Here is a 19,617-nt window from a genome sequence, read left to right on the forward strand (position 1 = left end):
AAATCAAAACAACCCTGATGTTCTACTTCATACCAGTCAGAATGGCTAAGATTCAAAAATTAAGGTGACCGCAGATGCTGGTGAGGATGTGGTGAAAGAGGAACACTCCTCCATTGCTGGTGGGATTGCAAGCTGGTACAACCACTCTGGAAATCAGTTTGGCAGTTTCTCAGAAAATCAGATATAGTACTACAGGAGGATCCAGCAATACTTCTTCTGGGCATAAACCCAGAAGATGTTCCAACATTTAATAAGGACACATACTCCACTATGCTCATAGCAGCCTTATTTATAACAGCCAGAAGCTGNAAAGAACCCAGATGTCCCTCAACAGAGGAATAGATGCAGAAAATGTGGTACATTTACACAATGGAGTACTACTCAGCTATTAAGAGCAATGAATTTATGAATTTCTTAGGAAAATGTATGTATCTGGAGGATATCATCCTGTGTGAGGCAACCCAATCACAAAAAAAAAACACATGATATGCACTCACTGATAAGTGGATATTAGTCCAGAAACTTAGAATACCCAAGATACAACTTGCAAAACACATAAAACTCAAGAAGAAGGAAGACAAAAGTATGCATACTTCATTCCTCCTTAGAAAGGAGAACAAAATACCCATGGAAGGTGTTACAGATACAAAGTTTGGAGCTGAGACTGAATGAAAGACTATCCAGAGACTGTTCCACCCAGGGATCCAACACATAAACAGCCACCTAATCCAGACACTATTGCATACGCCAGCAAGATTTTGCTGATGTGACCCTAACATAGCTGTCTCTTCTGAGGCTATGCCAGTACCTGGCAAATGCAGAAGTGTATGCTCACAGTCATCTATTGAGTGGAACACAGGGCCCCCAATGGAGGACCTAGAAAAAGTACCTAAGGAGCTGAAGGAGTCTGCAACCCTATAGGAGGAATAACAATATGAACTAACCAGAACCCCCAGAGCTTGTGGCTCTAGCTGCATATGTAGCAGAATTTGGCCTAGTCAGCGATCATTGGGAGGAAAGGCTCTTGGTCTTGTGAAGATTATATTCACCAGTACAGGGTAATGTCAGTGCCAGGAAGCAGCGGGTGTGGGTGCATTGTGGAGCAGGGTGGGGAGGGGGAGGGTATAGGAGACTTTCAGGGTAGCATTTAAAATGTAAATGAAGAAAATATCTAATAAAAACTGAGTTTATGAAATTCTTAGACAGATGGATAGATGTGGAGGATATCATCTTGAGTGAGGTAGCCCAATCACAGAAGAACACAAATATATGCACTCACTAATAAGTATATATTAGCCCAGAAGCCAGAATCCTTCTTAGAAGGGGAACAAAATACCCATGGAAGGAGTTATAGAGACCAAGTTCGGAGCAGACACTGAAGGAATGACCATTAAGATACTGCCACACTTGGGGATCCATCCCATAAACAACCACCAAACCCAGACACTATGGCAGATACCAACAAGAGCCTGGTGACAAGAGACTGATATAGCTGTCTCCTGAGGGCCTTTGTCAGTGCCTGGGTAATACAGAAGTGGATGCTCATAATCATCCATAGGATGGAACACAAGGTCTGCAATGATGGAGCTAGAGAAAGTACCCAAGGAGCTGAAGGGGCTGAAGCATGTGCTATCCCACCAGGCAAGCCTGGCATTGTGGCTTCCTGCCACCAACACTTAACATTCCTGGAGAGTAGAATAGCCAGGAAATTCTAAGAAGAGAAATTGAGGTAGAGCAAGAGGACTGGAACTTGTACTGTCATTAAACTCAGTGTGACAGTTTCCTTGGATGCAGCTGTACCTTTGTAGATAGCTGAAGATGAGAGGCTTGTGTTCTTGTCACTGGGTATGGTTCTTGAAACATATATGTAACAGAGGTCCCAGAATAAAAAAGTGCTGAAATCTCTGCAAAACAGAAGACAAAAGAATATATTTTCATACAATTACTGAAGGAGGAACATCAATATGAACTAATCATTACCCCCAGAGCTCCTTGGAACTAAACCACCAATTAAAGAAAACACATGGTGGAACATGTGGCTCTAGCTGTATATGTAGATGAGGATGGCCTAGTTGGCCAACAATGGGAGGAGAAGCCCTAGGCCCTGTGAAGGTTCTATGCCCCAGTATAGGGGAATGCTAAGACTGGAAATGGGAGTGGGTGGGTTGGGTAGGAGGGGGAGCGGAGAGGGGATAGGGGATTTTCAGAGGGGAAACTAGGAAAGGAGATAAAATTTGAAATGTAAATAATGAAAATATCTAATAAAAAGTAAAATAAAAAATTAGTAAATAAATAAATATATAAATAAATGGTAAGTAAGCATCTACATGTACTGTAAAATTTAGCTTTAATCTGAAATAACTAATATCTATATATTAGAGTTAATTAAAACAGTCTCTAGTAGTCGAATAAGAATATCAACTTTTTGACACTTCTAATTATAAAAGTTTTGTCAATTGTTATTTATTGTTATTATAAAGATGCAAAATCATATTATATTTAGCCATATATAATATGCTTTTTAATACACGGTGAATAATATATACATTTGAATATAAACCCAAACATATGGCATGGCTTTTCTTATGTTAACTAGAATATTAGTAGCTCAAATTGCAGATCATATTTCCATAAGGGACACATTTGTATCAAAGAGTGATAACCCAACATCTGCATGGCTATAAGTGTCTGGTTTGTAGTTAACATAAGAAGCACTGATATACCATGCTTGATAAAAACCATAACATTCTTTGGGCAACTTTCCCACAATTGATCTAGTAGTCCAGATCTGATAGACAGTATGCCTTAACATGTAGTGTTAAGTGAAAATATTTATCAGAGTTTCACACAGTAGAAAAGTAGCAAGAACATTAGGATGGAAAGCTAAGCTTGCTCTTAGAGTCCTAGACTTAGCCAGAGAATGTCAAGGGAAGAGGAGAATACTGCCTCCTCATTTGGGAAGAAGAGAAACCTATCATATCAGTTTGAACCCCAGGTTCAGTGTCTCAAAAAACAAAGTGGAGAATTATAAGGGAAGATATCCAGCACTTAGTCACCAATATCAACAAGAACCCACACCTGCACATATGCACATAAACGAAAGAATGGATTTGAGTATCTTCAAATTTACCAAGAAGAGCATTGTGTGTGTGTGTGTGTGTGTGTGTGTCTGTGTGTGTTTGTGTTTGTGTGTGTGTGTGTGTGTGTTTAACACCTATCACGCAGTGCTAGAAGCAGAGGAATCAATGAACAGGCATTACAGCCGCTTAGTGTAACTGACTAAATGTATGAAAATATACTCTTTTGTCTTCTCTTTTGCAGAGATTTCAGCACTTTTTTATTCTGGGACCTCTGTTACATACATGTTTCAAGAACCATACCCAGTGACCAAGAACACAAGCCTCTCATCTTCAGCTATCTACAAAGATACAGCTGCATCCAAGGAAACTGTCACACTGAGTTTCATGACAGCACAAGCTCCTGCCCTCTTGCTCTACCTCAATTTCTCTTCTCAGGATTTTCTGGCTATTCTGCTCTCCAGGAATGGTAAGTGTTGGTGGCATGAAGCCACAATGCCAGCCTTGTCTGGAGGGATAGCACATGCTCTTCATCACACTGCAAAGACTCACACACAACTGGGCAGCCTCAGCAAAACATTTCTTCTAGTTCATCTATATGAACCATAATTGGTATTCTATGCCAGGGCCAACTTGATTTTGAAGTATAAACTCATTAAGTTTAATTTGTCTTGATTGTCCTGCAGTAATTATTTATTATTTGTTCCATGTTGAAATCCATTAAGTGTAAAAGATGATAAGTAGATCTGAATTTAAGAAGGATGCTTGCAATATCTATTATGCTATGTTTGCTGCTGGGCTCTTCACTGAGGGCTGGGAGAGCATAAATAATAACTGTTTATAGATAGGCATTGTTCATGTCTTTGAGAGAAGTATGACGTGGGATCCACAGCACTCTGGCACAGAACCTCACTTTTCAGAGTGTGATTTTCCCTTAGAGAATTCAATTCTTTCTACAATGACTAACGACTGAATAATGATATTTGTCCCTTGGAAATGGCCAGACATGGGATATTTTACTTCGCCAAGGAGTACTACTATTTTAAAAATGAATTATTTTTATTTTTTTATTTCTTGCCATTATTACAATTAGTTATAAAACCCATGCATTATTACAGGGCATGTCCCCTGCCTTCATATACATAGAAGAGCTCAAATGCCTGTTGAATGCTACAGTTCATTGTTATCTGTTCTTCCTTGCTAGTGGAATCCTCAATAAAATAGAATTTGTATATAACATCTTGCTTTCCAGTTTTCAAGGTATCTTTAGCACGTAGATTGTAATGATGACATTCTTAGTGTAAGCATTCAATAAAGATGAGAATCAAATTTTGGAAATAGGGTATACATAGTAGATATAAGCCAGTAAGAGAACGGACAGAAATTATATCATAGAAGAAATAATGATGATAATCACATGATAGTTTTGTCAAATGATATGTTTTATCACACTATGTCAGGACAAAACTTTCTAATTGAGCCATAACCAAGTACACTATGAAATCAGAATCCCACCATATGTAATAATTAAATAAATAAATGGAGGAAATACACATATGTCCCTATAGCATGAGCTCATACAACATTCTCCTATGATCAAGAATATGCTTGTACTTCTCTTGCAAATTCTGGTACAATAATAGGCTTCTATACTTTTGTTCTCTTCATCCTTACCACACAGTTAAACTTAAGGTAGACTGTGCTGACAGCAAAAATGAGTTCTATGAAAGGTGGCAATATGCAATCCTGTCTAAACTTATTTCCATAATATGCCTTTTCTGACTCTGTGTGTGTGTGTGTGGGGGGGTGATCTTTCTTTCTCATGGTGTATTAGGAAGAACTTAAATATAAAGAACTATTTATTTAATCTTAAAGGTGTAAAGAAAAATGAGGAATGTTTGGGATGAATCAGCCTAAAGTACGAGAATAATAATAGAAGCTCCATATGATGCTATAGTAGTCTGAGACCAAGATAGAGAGAAGAAACAGAAAGTATACACAGACAGGAAAGGAAGAAGAGAAAGAAGAATGAGGAGGAAAAGAAGGAGGAAGAAGAAGAAGTAAAGGAGAAGAATAGAAAGGAAGGGAAAGTAGAGGAGAAAGATGAAGAAAGGGAAGAAGAAGATAAAGAGAAGGAAGAAGAGGAGGACTGGTTTTTTTCAAGCCCATGAGCCATTTAATCACCAACTTATCAGTTTACAAGTTTATGGCACAAAACATGCCAACGTATCAGGCAATCGCATTTGCCATTTCAGACATTAGAGTATATGAGGCTGTCTTTGAATCATTGGGCATGGGCAAGAAGGTACATATAGGTCATGGAACATCCAGGAATGTATCCTAACACTCAGCCCACTAATCTTCCTTCTTATCTGCAATTCAGTCTCCTGATGTATTTGGACTATACTAACGGTTATATAGAAGACTGTCTCTGAAGTCTCTTTAGGGTAGGTCTTCACTTACCTACACCTCTGAAAATATGACTGCCAAGAACACATAAAATACAGAACAGGAATTACTGCATCTCATTATTCTAATGAACCCATACTGTGCTTAACTTGGTTTACCCATTGATATTAAGATACCTACTATGCCATATCTCTACAGTTATAGAAACTGAGACATGAGGACATCATAGTTCATAATATCACAGCAAGTAATGTTCAGAAAGGGGCCATAACCTCTACCTCAGTAGCATATTCAGGCTTTGTTTTTGTTTTGGTCTTTACCTTTCCTTGTGGAAGAGTCTTACTGGAATCCCAGGTCTGCTAGCCCACCCTCTGAGTGCTGGGATTCTGGATGTACATCACTACTCCTGGCTGTTTCCTTAATCACAAGGGCTAAATGAGACGTGCTAATGTGTTAACCTTTAAAACACACACTTCTTTTAAATAATTGACATTTCTCTAATAGGGAATTATTATTGAATTTCCTCCCTGGCAAATTTTCTGTGGTTTCCTTTTAAGATATTTTTGCAGTCCCTTTATTGGAAACTTTGCCTGACTCTATAGGTATTTGCATTTTGGGAACCTTGACTGAATTCAGGAAACAAAGAGATGCAAAGCTAAGGTATGTAGCATGGCCTCTCAGAGTAACCCACAGGAGAGCATCTTGTTACAGAAATCACTTCTATTCAAGATTTGGATCCTATCCTAACAGACACTCATAGATATTTTCAGGTTCTTGTGTCCTGGAACAAAGAATTGGATCATAGCACATGGATAGTAATGACAATAGGCAACATTTTAAGGAGAAAGGCTTTCTTGAACATGATAATAGAGCAGTGGGTTAGGACAGGCTTAGGCTCAGATTTCTGGACCTATAGATTCACTTTCACTTATAGGTCATTTGCATAATTACCTTTCTTTTCCTAGGGCCTGATTTTGCACTTGCTATGTTTGATAACAGGTTGCCTTTAAGGGGAGGGTTTCTCTGCTAACTAACTTTTCATATGCTAATTTTGATTCCCTCCCTCTTACTCCTGCCCTCACACCATACTTCCTCTTAAGTTCCCCCAAGTTGTGGGTAGTCTATATTCCAAAAATGCATTATTTAGAATCTGTGGAACTTCTGCCATCTCCTTATTTTTAAAGACACAACAGAGGGACTATTCTTATTGTTTTTGTTAGCAGTTATACTGGTTACCCATGTTGTAAGTATGAGAGACTGTGGAGACAAGCAAAGCTTGCTGCTGTCTCCACAATAAAAGAAAAGAGACAGATTCATAAACTATCTAAAATGGAGAAAAAACGATTGAGACAGAATTGGACTGATTAAATTTCTGAAGCAATCTATTTGGTGGAATGGGGCTGGAGGAAGACTGACAGAAAACCCACAGATCCATCTAAGTTCAGTATTTAGGGGCTCGCAGAGACTAAACCACCAACCAGGGAGCCCTCATAGGACTAACCTACATCTCCTACAGATATGTTACCGTTGTGTACCTTGATCATAACAGTGGCAGCAGGAATTGTCTCTGACTCCGTTGCCTTTGAGACTCTTTCTCCCTACGGGGTTGCCTTGCCTAGCCTTAATAGAAGAGGAAATGCCTAATCTTACTGCAAGTAGAAAGGCCATGACTGGTTCATATCCATTGGAGCCTACCCTTTTGCTGAAGAGAAAAGGGGGGGGGAGTTCATGTGGGGAGATTAGGGAAGGGGGGGTACTGGCAGGAGAGGAGGGACTGGAAACTGCCTTCAGAATGTAAAATGAATAAAATGTAAAAAAGAAGAAGCATAAGAGTTTCTTTATTATACCAATAGAACAAATGCCTACAGTGCTGTGAAGTCCCTCATCATTGACTGAAGAAACTATAATAATTCTATAAGGTGTGAGACAAAATAATAACAGGCAAGCATTAAGTTTCTATCTAAGTCTTAGATTTTGCAATTCTTTATTTCCTCCTTCTATTGTCTTCCATGAATATCCTTTCTGTAAAGACTTTATTTGCAGAACTTGAAGGGTTCCTTGAGGAATTACGAAGAATTTATGTCTTCAGTGTGGTCCTAGTATATTCACAACATTAAGCCATTGCCCTGCTTAATAGTAGATCAGGAACTAGGAACATTTTAGTGGATTTAGGTACACTCTAGTGATTGTGTGCTTTTGAGCCCAGAGCACCGGCTCACACCTGGAAGTGGAAGCAGGAGGCCAACATTCAATGCCATGTCAGCTTTGTAGCATGTTCAAGATCAGACTGGGTTAAGAGAGACCATGCCCCCCCCCCAAAAAAAAAGAAGAACTAGTTCCTCATTTGGAAATTAGGGATCCTCAAGTTGAAATAAGATAAGAATGAATGTGTAATTCATGAATATGTTTGCCTTGAAATCTTCTGTAGGGCTGGTAAGATGGCTTAGTGGGTAAGAGCACCCGACTGCTCTTCCAAAGGTCCAGAGTTCAAATCCCAGCAACCACATGGTGGCTCACAACCATCCGTTACAAGATCTGACGCCCTCTTCTGGAGTGTCTGAAGACAGCGACAGTGTACTTAAATATAATAAATAAATAAATCTTAAAAAAAAAAAAATGCTGTGCCTTTAAAAAAAAAAAAAAAAAGAAAAAAAAAAGAAAGAAAGAAATCTTCTGTAATCAGGATCCATTCACACCCATCTCAGTATAATCAACAATTTTGTGTCAGAAATCAATTAACCTTGTTCTGATTTTAATATAACTTTGAGAATCTGGTGGTAATGATGAGGTGGCTAGCTTAAAGGGAGTCCCATTTGCTATCTCAGGAGGAGGGAAGCTCCACTTCAAGCTCTGCAGGATAAGAAGCCAGGGTGAAGGATTAGAAGGATAAATCTAGTATGCACTCAGCAAAGTTTTCACTTTATCTACTTATTTTACATAATCAGGCCAGAGCTGAGAAGATGCCTCTGAGTCAAATTCATGTTTGTGAGCATTGACCTGTCAATTTGGTTTGGCAGGACTGAGATTCACCATTGCTCTTATGTGATGTCATCAGATCCAGGCTCACGCAGTCTAACCTGCTGCTGTCACTTCAAGGAAAAACAGGGCCTGATGCTTAAATGGAGGGAAGGATTATCATTTCTGAGAAGTAAGCTCATATATAAACACATTCATATGCATGTGTACTTGCAGGTATGTTCTCTACAAGTATACACAAACACACACACACACACACACACATACACACACACACACACACACACACACACACACACATACACACACTTGAGCCATGAATACATACATATGGAGGCTAGAAGACAACCTGAGATGTCATCCTCAGGAATGCCATTCATTTCTTTGAGAGATGTTCTCTCATTGGCTGGAAGATAGCATAGTCCGGCTGGCCTGAGAGCTTCAATATTCTGTCTGTCCCTATCTCCAGATGCTGAGTTTACTGGTAAATACCAACACACCTGTTGATTTCAATGTAAGCACTCTATCAACTAAAACATCAATACAGTTAGACATTTTAATGAATAGAAATTCTCCCTTATTTATAATATTTAAGTTTTTCTTCAAAATTGTCATTTGAAAAATATTCCTGGAAACCCTTCTAAGTGTCATGAACTATGAATCTATCAGAGAGATACACAATAGAATGCCTTGGCATTAAAAGTCTACTTTTCTGCTAGAAACGTATATAATTATGAGCTTTTCATAGTCATATGGTTCATACAGATTGAGTACAGTTAAACTATCTGTCAGGAAAGACATAGATACTATAAATAGGGAAAGAGAAATGAAGTTGATCCATTCACCCTGGAAAATAAAGTCACAAAACGTTTCACAGAATAACTTTCCAATCATAAGATATAAGTTAGCATTTTGTTGGCAGACAAAATTTTAATAAAAGATTTTAATTGTCTTATTTTATCATACTACTTTCATTGCATATTACAAAACATGTATAATATGTGCATCTGAGTAAATTATTTTGTTCTCCCTTTGCTTGGGTCAAATGGACGAACAAAGCAATTTAAGAAGAAGGGGTCCTAGTTTAAGGCTACAGTTTATGGAAGGCAAAGAATGCAGCACAGAGCTAAAGGTGGCCAGAAAGCAGGGACAGTTAGATACTAGTACTCAGCTCATTTCCTCCCTTTTATCCAGGCCAGGACCACAGGCCATGGGATCAAGCTGCACACATTTAGGGTAGGTTTTCTAACTTCATTTAACCTAATCCAGATAAACCATCACAGGTATACCCTGAAGCTTACCTCTTTGGTAATTTTAGACACAGTCAAGTTGACAGTCAATATTAATCATCACACTGTATATAATCATCACAATGCTCACACAAATGTTTCAATTGGTCTATGTGATTTTGTGCTAGTTGAAATAAACAAGAGAAGTTAAAAGATGCATAGTTAAAGCCACCAATCTATGCTGAAATTCATTCAATACAACATCCAAATGATGCTCCCAGGTCACCTTCATTGTGTGGCTGCTTAGCTCCGTCTGGCCTGAGGGGATGTATTTCTTTGCCTCAGCATTTCTCTTTCATCACTTCTTTTGTAGCTCATAAGTTTATAAGGTTGGTTCCCAGGCTGAATTTCTGATTGCCTGTTCTTCAAAACAACTATCATGACTTGAGGTATTTGTACTTTGTATGTACTAGCTCAAGATAAACAGAAAGAAAAAAATAAATAAATAAACAAAAACACCAAGGCAGGAAATGCCTTCAAAGTGCAAAACCTAACAGTTGCCATACAGGGTTAAATTGATAATGGATGTTCTTAATATCCCTGCTTTCTCTCAAAGAAGTGCTTAGGGATCACTGTTGCATCTTATCACTCCTGAACACCAGTATATACTTGAGTTCCTATGGAGAGAAGGAATTCTGAAGCACAGAAGTGCAGAAGAATACACCAGAATGATTTTTTGCTTTTTGTTTGTTTGTTTGTTTGTTTTCTTTTTCTTTCTTTTTTCTTTTTTTTTTTTAATCTCACTCAGCCGTGATCACAACTTTTTCCTTAGGATTGCTCTCTCTATTGAGAGTTTCCAATTAGAATCAATTGCTTCATTGCATGCATGCATGAGCTTTAAATAATTTCTTCCTTCTCTTCCATATTCCATTTTAGAATAATGTTGCAGTGATCCATTGTAACATTTCAGTAATTGATATGGGTTTTCATCAAGATTCGGACATGTCCAGTATTATACAGTTATTCTACAGTGCTAAGGGGGTAGATCTGGTCTTAGAAACAAAAACATGGATAGAATGAGATGCTTACAGTATTTATTTCTCTTTTTGTTACTAATGTTGTAATGAACACTTAATGTTTTATTTTGTGGACTTCTCCTATCTATCTAAATATTGTTATGAAAAGAATTTTGCCCCTACTTCCCAGTCTAGATGTTGAAGTCCTGATTTCTCTCTATTCAATTGAGGATAGATCTGGAGTTATTAGTAATTAGTAATGTTGTTTTGAAAGTATTTTATCACAGGAACAAAAGTGCAAGTAGGGAAGTCTTTAACCCTGCTTCATTGATATTTTAACATTGAAAATATTTTGATATAAAAGAAATATTTGGTATCCTTAACAGCAAATGCTGATTGTATGGGAATTCCACATTTCCAGCAAGTGAAATGCCTATCCCTGGCTGTGGTGAGAACCCTTTCTGTTCACATAATAATGACTTCCTGGTTTTGTTCTCTCTCAAATTCATGGGGTATTTGAGACTTGATCTCTAGTTTCCTGGTGAACTGAAACCTTCTGTAATTGTCTTCTTTACCACATACCACCTTGCCTTACAATAGTAGCTCTCTTGTACCCTGAGCCACATGAGGGCTGAAAAGTGTTAGGGGAAAGAGAGTGAGGAAGTAAGAAAGACAGATTTAAAAATAAAATGTCATTCATTATTACAATTGGCAGCTAAACACAATGCATTTGGTAATGAAACACCATACCTATTTGGGATATTCCTAGAGGCATTCTTAAGGCAGCTAAATTTCCTACTCTGTGTTGCATAAATTTTCCCCTAAATCTCTTGCTGTCTGCAATTTCTGATCAAGGCTCTTTGAGAGCAAAAGCCCTGTAACTTGTTGCCTACAGTTCCCACTGTTCTTGTTGCATTTGAATATTTTTGGACTCAATGAAATGTTTAACCAAAGAGAGTCCAAATTTCTTTTTCCAGCCAGGGCTGGAATGTCATTCCAACTGTTAGGAGGAATAGCACTACAGCTATAAGCTTGCAAGAATGATGTACTTTCTCAGAGACCACAGCCATAAAGTTTGACAGCAATGTGTATGTCACAGTTTGAACCTGAATATGCCCTGCAGGCGCACAGTTCCAATGATTGGTCCCAGCTTGTGACACAAATTTAAGGCAGTGTGTCCATTAGGATTTGGAGCCTTACTGATAGAGAAGCTATTCTTAGGGTTCTGTGAAGGTTCCAGGCTTCTATCTCTGCTTCCTGCAATGAAAGAGACTCTGCTTTGGCAGTGCAGTGTAGTGGGCTCCCATGGTAGAATACAGCTTCTCTTAGCTCTGGAGCCAATGAATCTTTGCACCCTTAATTTTTCAGATATTGTGGTTGCATGAGACAAAGTCACTCAAAAAAGATGGGGACATAGCTCACTCAGTAAAGTCTTTGCCACACAAGCATGAAAACCTGATTTGTATGTCTAACACTTACAGAAGACAGCTCATGATAGTGCATGCCTTTAACCCAGTGCTAGGACCTAGAAGCAAGGAGGTTCTCAGGGCTGGTTGATCCATTATCTTAATTGATTCCATGAGTATGAGGTACAGTAAGAGACCCTGTCTCAAAAACCAAGACAAAATTAATAAAAGAAGATAGCTTTTGTCGACCTGTGTTCTCCATATGCATATATACTTAAGCTACACTCACAGTACACACACACACACACACACACACACACACACACACAAATACAATTTCTGTAGAACACAAAAAGTCATCATATACTAAGTGAAATAAACCAACAAAGAACCATAAGATCTCTCTTATGTGTGGAATTAAAAATGTTCATCTGATAGAAATTGAAATAGAAGATTGTTTATTGGATATTTGAAGAGCAACAGGTCTGGAACAATGGGAAAAGCTACCAACCAATAAAGGATAAAGTGATCAGTGGTTACTAAATTATCAATAAGATGTTCATCTATGTGCCATTCATTACAGTGACTATAAATCACAATATGATGTGCCTTTTAAAGAATAACAGAAAATATTTCAAAATTTTTCATCTTAGAGAAATGATGAATGAGGTAAGTGGTATGCCTAAGCTGATTAAAACATTATACAATGTATAAAAATAAATGAAATATCATAGGACACAGTGTTCAAATAAATACAACATTACATGACACAATGTGTACAAAATAGGCAAGTACCACTAGAAACAATGTGCAAAGATACTAAAGTATCACATGACACCTTATTCAGTGTATATTGTTTCTCTTTAATGTGACAACTGGAAAAGAAATTTAGGGACAGTGATGTAGTTTTGTTGGTGGGGGAGTATCCTGGATTGATCCACATAAAACCAGCTGTGGTGAGACATGGCTATAAGCCTGACACTTTGTGTGTATGTGCTGGGGAGGCGGGGGTAGAAGCTAGAGACATAGTGAGTTTGCAGTCAGATTTATCTACAGGAGACCATTTCTTAAAGAACAAAATGCCACACCAAGGAAAGCAGTTTTACACTGAAACAAAAAGGTAAGTGTTCTGAGTTGTGAAAGTGCAGAATAATGTGTCTGAGAAATAGCTTCTATCAGCTTATGTGTCTATCATCAGCTTAGGAACTGTCTAAGTACTTGCTTTATACATTAACAGAGACTTAGCAGGTGACATGGTCACATGGCACTTGCTATCATTTTAGACCTGTAATTGTATGTGGTCAATATTATCAGTGCTATCCCAAATGATATTGAAGGAAATTGAAGCAAAATGGGTATAAATAAATTTTCTTTCAGGTTGGCAAAGTCCTTATATTGCCTATGTCAAGTCCTAGATTTATTCCTCCTTATCACACACACTAGGCATGGGGGTGTATGCTTTAATCCCAGCAGTTGGCAAATAGAGGCCTAAAGATCAGAAATTCAAGGCCATCCTTGTGTATGTATGGAGTGTGAGACCATAATGACCCTGTCTCAAAGGTGGAGATGGGTATAAATCACAGCTGCTCAGCTGACCTTCTGTTTAAAATCTGTGTGCATGATCACTGTAATACATAATTTAAGTCTGATTGACTCAGGAAAGCGATTGGCCTGTAATACCTCTGATACATTGAGCCTCTCTAATAGACATGTATATGCACAAACATTCACAAATTTCCCCAAATGATGAAATTGGAGACAATTGGCTCTTTTGTTTCATCTCACCAGCTGTACTTTGTGTGAAGAGTGAATTTCGTGAGCACAAATCCCCAGGGAAAAGATGCTAATTAATGTGTACAGGATTCCTATCCAGCTGTTTCATACAAAGAGGTAGGAGCACAAATCCCCAGGGAAAAGATGCTAATTAAGGCACAGGATTCCTATCCAGCTGTTTCATACAGAGAGGTAGTTCATATTTAAATATTCAGGCTCTAAAAGAGAAGCGCTATAGCAGAAGCCTGTGCATACTGTCAGAAGGTATTTCTTGTTGAATGGCAATGGGAGCAGAGTCTGCCAACAACATGATCTGTAAGTAACAGACAGCAGCTGTTCTACATCCTGTTAAGGGAGCCCAAGGAGAAAGCATGACTGTGGTCAGGAGTGAGACCATTCCCATGCCTTACCCAACACTTTTCCCTACTGTAGTTGCTAAAGTCAGAGACAACCTCAGCGATTGGCTTTCACCTTCCATCTTTGAAGCAGGGTCACTTTGTTTTGTACTCTGTGTAATGAGCCAGCTGGCCCAGTGCCCCTAAGTTTCCCTGCTGCAGCTTCCCCTCTCACCATAAAAGGTCTGGGGTTCTAGATCCCTGCTACTTTGTCTAGATTTACATGGGTTCTGGGGATCTGAACTCTGATAATCATGTTTGCCAGACAAACATCTTTGTCTTCAGAGCCTTCACCACTGTCTTATTGATAGCTTTAGGATAACTCCCAAATATCAAGTACTTAACTGAAAAAAAAAAATGAATATGTACATAGGAAGAAATAGCCAAATACCCTCAACCATATCATACACATGGGCTAAGATTTTTTTTTTCTTTAGATCTATTGCTTTATCTATATGAAGACCTAAGTTGAATGCCCCCAAACCCACTTTTTTTTTTTTTTTTTTTTTTTTTTTTAAGGCAATCACCACAGTATGCATGAGTAATCCTGGCAATAGGGAGCAGAGACAGACAGGTCTATGGAATTAGGCATGCACATGCACAGTGTGCACAGATAGACAGATGACTTACACACACACACACACACACACACACACACACACACACTTAAACCTCAAAAACCCTACTTGGTGAATGGTTGTAATAGGTGGCACAAGGCACCTGCCTGTGCAGCAGACATTAGCATACTCATTCTGTACTAAGAAGCAGAACAGGCTGATGACACTTCAGAATCCACACAGTGAATGAGAGGTTAACTCTTTTTCCCCTGGCAGAACTTGTAAGACATGCAGTTGCCTATCTCTTACATACATATTGACATCAAGGGCAACACCCCACTCTCTCAGCTGACATCGTAATTTTCTGGGTAGAAACTATACTTTTTTTTTGTGGTTGACAGTGAGGTACAGCTGGTTTTAAATTGAGCAAACCTATAAAGACTAAATACAAGACTGAGAAAACATTTTCATCCTGAAAATGACTGTATTGCTTAACTTTCTCATGGATATGAAGTAAAAGCCTACAAAGGCAACTTACACAATGACCAGCTTTCTTTGGCTCACAGTTTTAGGGTATACTCCATCACAGCAGGAAGGTCACAGAGGCTGGAGCATATGACAGCCACTTTGTATCTGCAGTCAGGAAGCAGAAAGAGGTGAATGCTGTTGCTCACTCAACTCAGTTTCTACTTGTCCAGGATTCAGTATCATGGAATGATGCCACCTACATTCAGAATGCCTCTCCTCCTTTTAACTGACCCAGTCTAGGCACTGCATTTGTAGACATTCCCAGAGGTTGGTCTCCTAGGTAATGCTGGATCCTTTCAAGTTGACCTTATTAATCATTGCATGATTATAAAATGTTATAAGAAATATAATATCCCAAAACGGATTTAGGAAGTTATTCTTCTCTCTATACTAATGCAAAGTTTTTAAGTGAATGAATATTAATAAGCCTACATAAATATTACTGTATAATTAGTATTATCTGTAAAGTAATGTGCCACAGTAGATGTTCAGATTACAATACCATTTGGAAACAAAATCAACTATAAAATGAACTCCCCCTACTTTGCAGGTCTTAGGAACTCCATCAGTATTGGTCAGTGGTTCTGAAACCATGGGTCATGACTCCTACCAGTGTCACATATCAGATACACTACATTCTAGATATATACATTTTAAGTTATAAGAATAGCAAACAAGTTATGAAGCATCAACGAAATAATATTATGGTCACCACAGCATGCGGAACTGTACCAAAGGCTGAAGCATTGGTCAGGTTGAGAGCTGTGGCGTGGATCTGATGCGTCCAGTTTTACGTACTTAATTATAGAGGAAACAATTGAAAATGATGGTTTGCCTTTCTGTTCTGCTTCATGATTAGGAGAGCATTTCCGGTATAGCTTAGTCATCATGATATTCAAATCCTTCTGCCTGTTATCAAGTATTACAGAATCCCTTTCTCCTCCAAGGTACAGGAGTATCACTGTGATAAATTGTAGAGGTATGCTGTGTTCTGTGAAGTTAGGGGTTACTTGTACCATATTATACTAATGATTAGCTTGTATTGTGTTCTTGAGTAGCTTATAAATGCATTCACCCTGCAGGCAGGCAAGGCTAAGCCCTGGGTTGTTTTAAAATCATGTGAGTATCTTTTTTGAGTGTCTATATATAAATACACTCTTCCTGGAATTGCCTTTAATCCCCTATTGCATTGTTAATTATGTACACCCCTTTTGTTTTTGTTCTAGCTTCCCCAGGGACCTCAAAGCACTGTATACATACTAATCACAAACAATAAATAACACCTTGGATTGCTAAGACAGTGAATCACTGAGGACTTAAGTGTTTGAGTCTCTAAGTATTCTAACAGTAACCTCCCCACTACTGCTCAAGGGCAAGAGTCAGCACATAGAGCATCTCCTTGAAAGAGGATTGCAAACTGTCATCCAGCACAGTGACCAAGGTTATATATAAACCTAAACCGGGGATGGGAGATCAGGGAGGTTATGGAAGTGGCTTTTATTTGGAAAACCATGGTCTTGTATTAACTTTAGCTATGGAATGAATATTCTGTTATTCAGTCATAAACATGAAGGAGGAGGGACAGTTAAAAGCATAGGCAATGAGTCTATACTTGGGAGCTCATGAATTGCTTTTGCAATACCTCAGGGACTGGTTTCCAAATGTGGCTGAAATCTCTGTGCTCCCTTCTAGCAGAGGGCATCTTCTAGGTGTAATGAATGAAGATAAGATGACTTCTATGTCACAGGTGTTTCTAGTTTTTGTCCTTCCCTTATCCAGAGAAAATGGGTAAAGGAGACATGTGGGTCCTTTGGTTGACATGAAATTCAAGTATAATTGAGTCTGAATTCACAAAGTATGTTTCTGAGTCATACATTTTTTTCTTAAAACATAACCAAACAAAAATACCTTTGTTCTCTTTCTATGTAAACTCACCACTTCAGTATTTTATTTGTTTTTAAAGTTTCTTGTCACAGCACAGAGATCTAAATTTGAGATGAAGATTAGTTCTTTGACAGTCCTGCTAGGCTGCTGCCTGCCTCACAAACTGTGCACACTCAATTGATAGCTGTTGCTCAAGAGATATCCCCAGGCAGCAGTCTCTGTGTTCAGCTCTGCACTTGTTTCTTTTTCAGATCCCTGTGGTGCTAATGGAGCCCTTAAATGTGATGTTGAATTAGCAGAAATGTAGTCAGACTCATTTTAATAGTGACAAAAAAAAATGACACACAAGAACATTATGTAGTTTGATAAAGATGGAGATGAAGAAGGTGGTAATGAATGTGAAGATGAAAGTGACGTAGGCGGTGCAGTGTTTATCCAGGTCCCTTATTTAATTCCTGAGCATGTAGCTTCAGAGAGTGTAAAAAACAAAATCAAAATGATAAATGAAATGCAAGTTAACATTTCTTAGAGCTATATTCCATATACCCAAAGTATTTCAGATAGTTTCAGTTGGCAAAATTTTATGAATTATATATTTATGTCGCATCCATACCATGATACACTAGGATGCTTCTGTGATTGGACAGGGCCATCTAGACAGTATCTTGAGATTCTGGGATCTGACACAAACAAATTATCTGAAGCTATTACACACCTTTCTTGCCTCTCAGAAAAAGCATGTTGATGAATAGGTGTACAGGCTCAAGATTTAAAAGGGAACACCTAGACATTATAGTATAGCTCTCACTTCCTTCTTTCTCTGGAGATATATACTAGATGTATGCAAGTCTGTGCTCCCATATCCAAGGCAAGAATAGATAAAACATAATAATTGATCCCCAAATAAAAACATCCTGCATAACATTCTCAAAATCAAACCATCCTGCATAACATTCTCAAAATAAAAACATCCTGCATGACATTCTCACCTCTGCACAGGCGAGTTTTTAGAGTAAGAATCTGATGTGACTCTCCCCGCCTCAACACAAGAAGCTGTGCAATGAATTGCCTTCCTGATACTAGCATGACCTGTGGCGGAGTGATAGTCTGCATGTGGGAAATGCCTGAAGCTATTTAAGAGCTGGCTATTCTCCGAGTTAATGAATACAGAAAACGGTTTAAGAAATCATCTCTCATTGACCAACATTTATATTTTCATTTATGAAAGTGCCTGAAGCTGGCTCAAATAGCGTTGTCTCTTCATATTTGGCAGAAGACTATAATGGAGCTAAAAGGTACTAGGAAGATACAAAGCCCAAAGATATGATCTTTTTTTTTCTATGCTAATTTTTCATGCTACTGAACTAGTGAAATCATATTAAACATAGGAGGGGTGTGTGTGTGTGTGTGTGTGTGTGTGTGTGTGTGTTTGTGTGTTTGTGTGTGTGTGTGTGTGTGAGAGAGAGAGAGAGAGAGAAAGAGAGAGAGAGAGACAGAGAGACAAAGAGAGACAGAGAGAGACAGAGACAGAGGTCATCTAGTGCCATCCTCATCAATCAGTTCTACTCACTGAGACATCTCCCTAATTCCCCAGAAAGCATATTTTTAATGCTTCTCTACCAGGTAGTTTTATGTCAGCTTGACACAAACTAAAGTCTTCTGAGAAGGGGCCTCAATTTAAAAAATAACTCCATAAGGTCTGGCTGTAAAGTATTATCTTAATTTGTGATTGATGGGGAGGGCCCAGCTCCTGTGGGTTGTGCCATCCCTGGGATAGTGGTTACAGGTTCTATAAGAAAGCAGACAGAGCAAGTCATAAGAAGTAAGTCAGTAACTCCATGGCCTCTCCACCAGCTCCTGCCTCCGGGTTGAAGATCTGTGTGAGTTCCTGTCCGAGCTTCCTTCAATGATGGACTACAGTGTGAAAGTTTAAGCCAAATATTCTTGTTCTTCTGCAATTTTCTTTTGGTCATGGTGTTTCATCACAGCAATAGTACCCTAAGATAAGGAGTAGGATATTACCGTGATAGATCTGACCTTGTTTTAGCGAGCAAGGAAGAAGGCTCCTCCTCTCAGAAGATGTTAGTTTGTGTCAAGTTGACAGAAAACTATCTGGTAGAAAAGCATTAAAAATATGCTTTCTGGGGAACTAGGGAGATGGAATTTGGGCTATAATAGACATTGAGTGCTGAGAACTTAGTGAGATGTTCTTTCTGTAGGAGCTCAGGAAATAAAAGTATTGAAAAGAGTTCAGATAATTGAAGCTTGGTTTGGGAAGTTTCAAGTTTCAGAGGGAAGCAAGACTTTACAATTTGAGTTAAGAATCTGTGATTTCAGTAGAAGAATTGAATTTGATTAACAAGTTAT

The 19,617-nt window shown here is 38.5% G+C and overlaps 1 protein-coding gene across 1 annotated transcript in view; it reads left to right on the forward strand.

Moving 5' to 3' along the window:
- Positions 1-19,617, forward strand: part of LOC110321973 (contactin-associated protein like 5-2) — a 631,889-nt gene that overhangs the window by 591,573 nt on the left and 20,699 nt on the right. Inside the window, exon 19 of the mRNA XM_029538684.1 lies at positions 3,322-3,546. Coding sequence (XP_029394544.1) covers positions 3,322-3,546 — 225 coding nt within the window. The remainder of the gene's footprint in view (positions 1-3,321; positions 3,547-19,617) is intronic.

This window comes from Mus pahari, chromosome 5 (genome assembly GCF_900095145.1).
Source record: "Mus pahari chromosome 5, PAHARI_EIJ_v1.1, whole genome shotgun sequence".
NCBI lineage: Eukaryota > Metazoa > Chordata > Mammalia > Rodentia > Muridae > Mus > Mus pahari.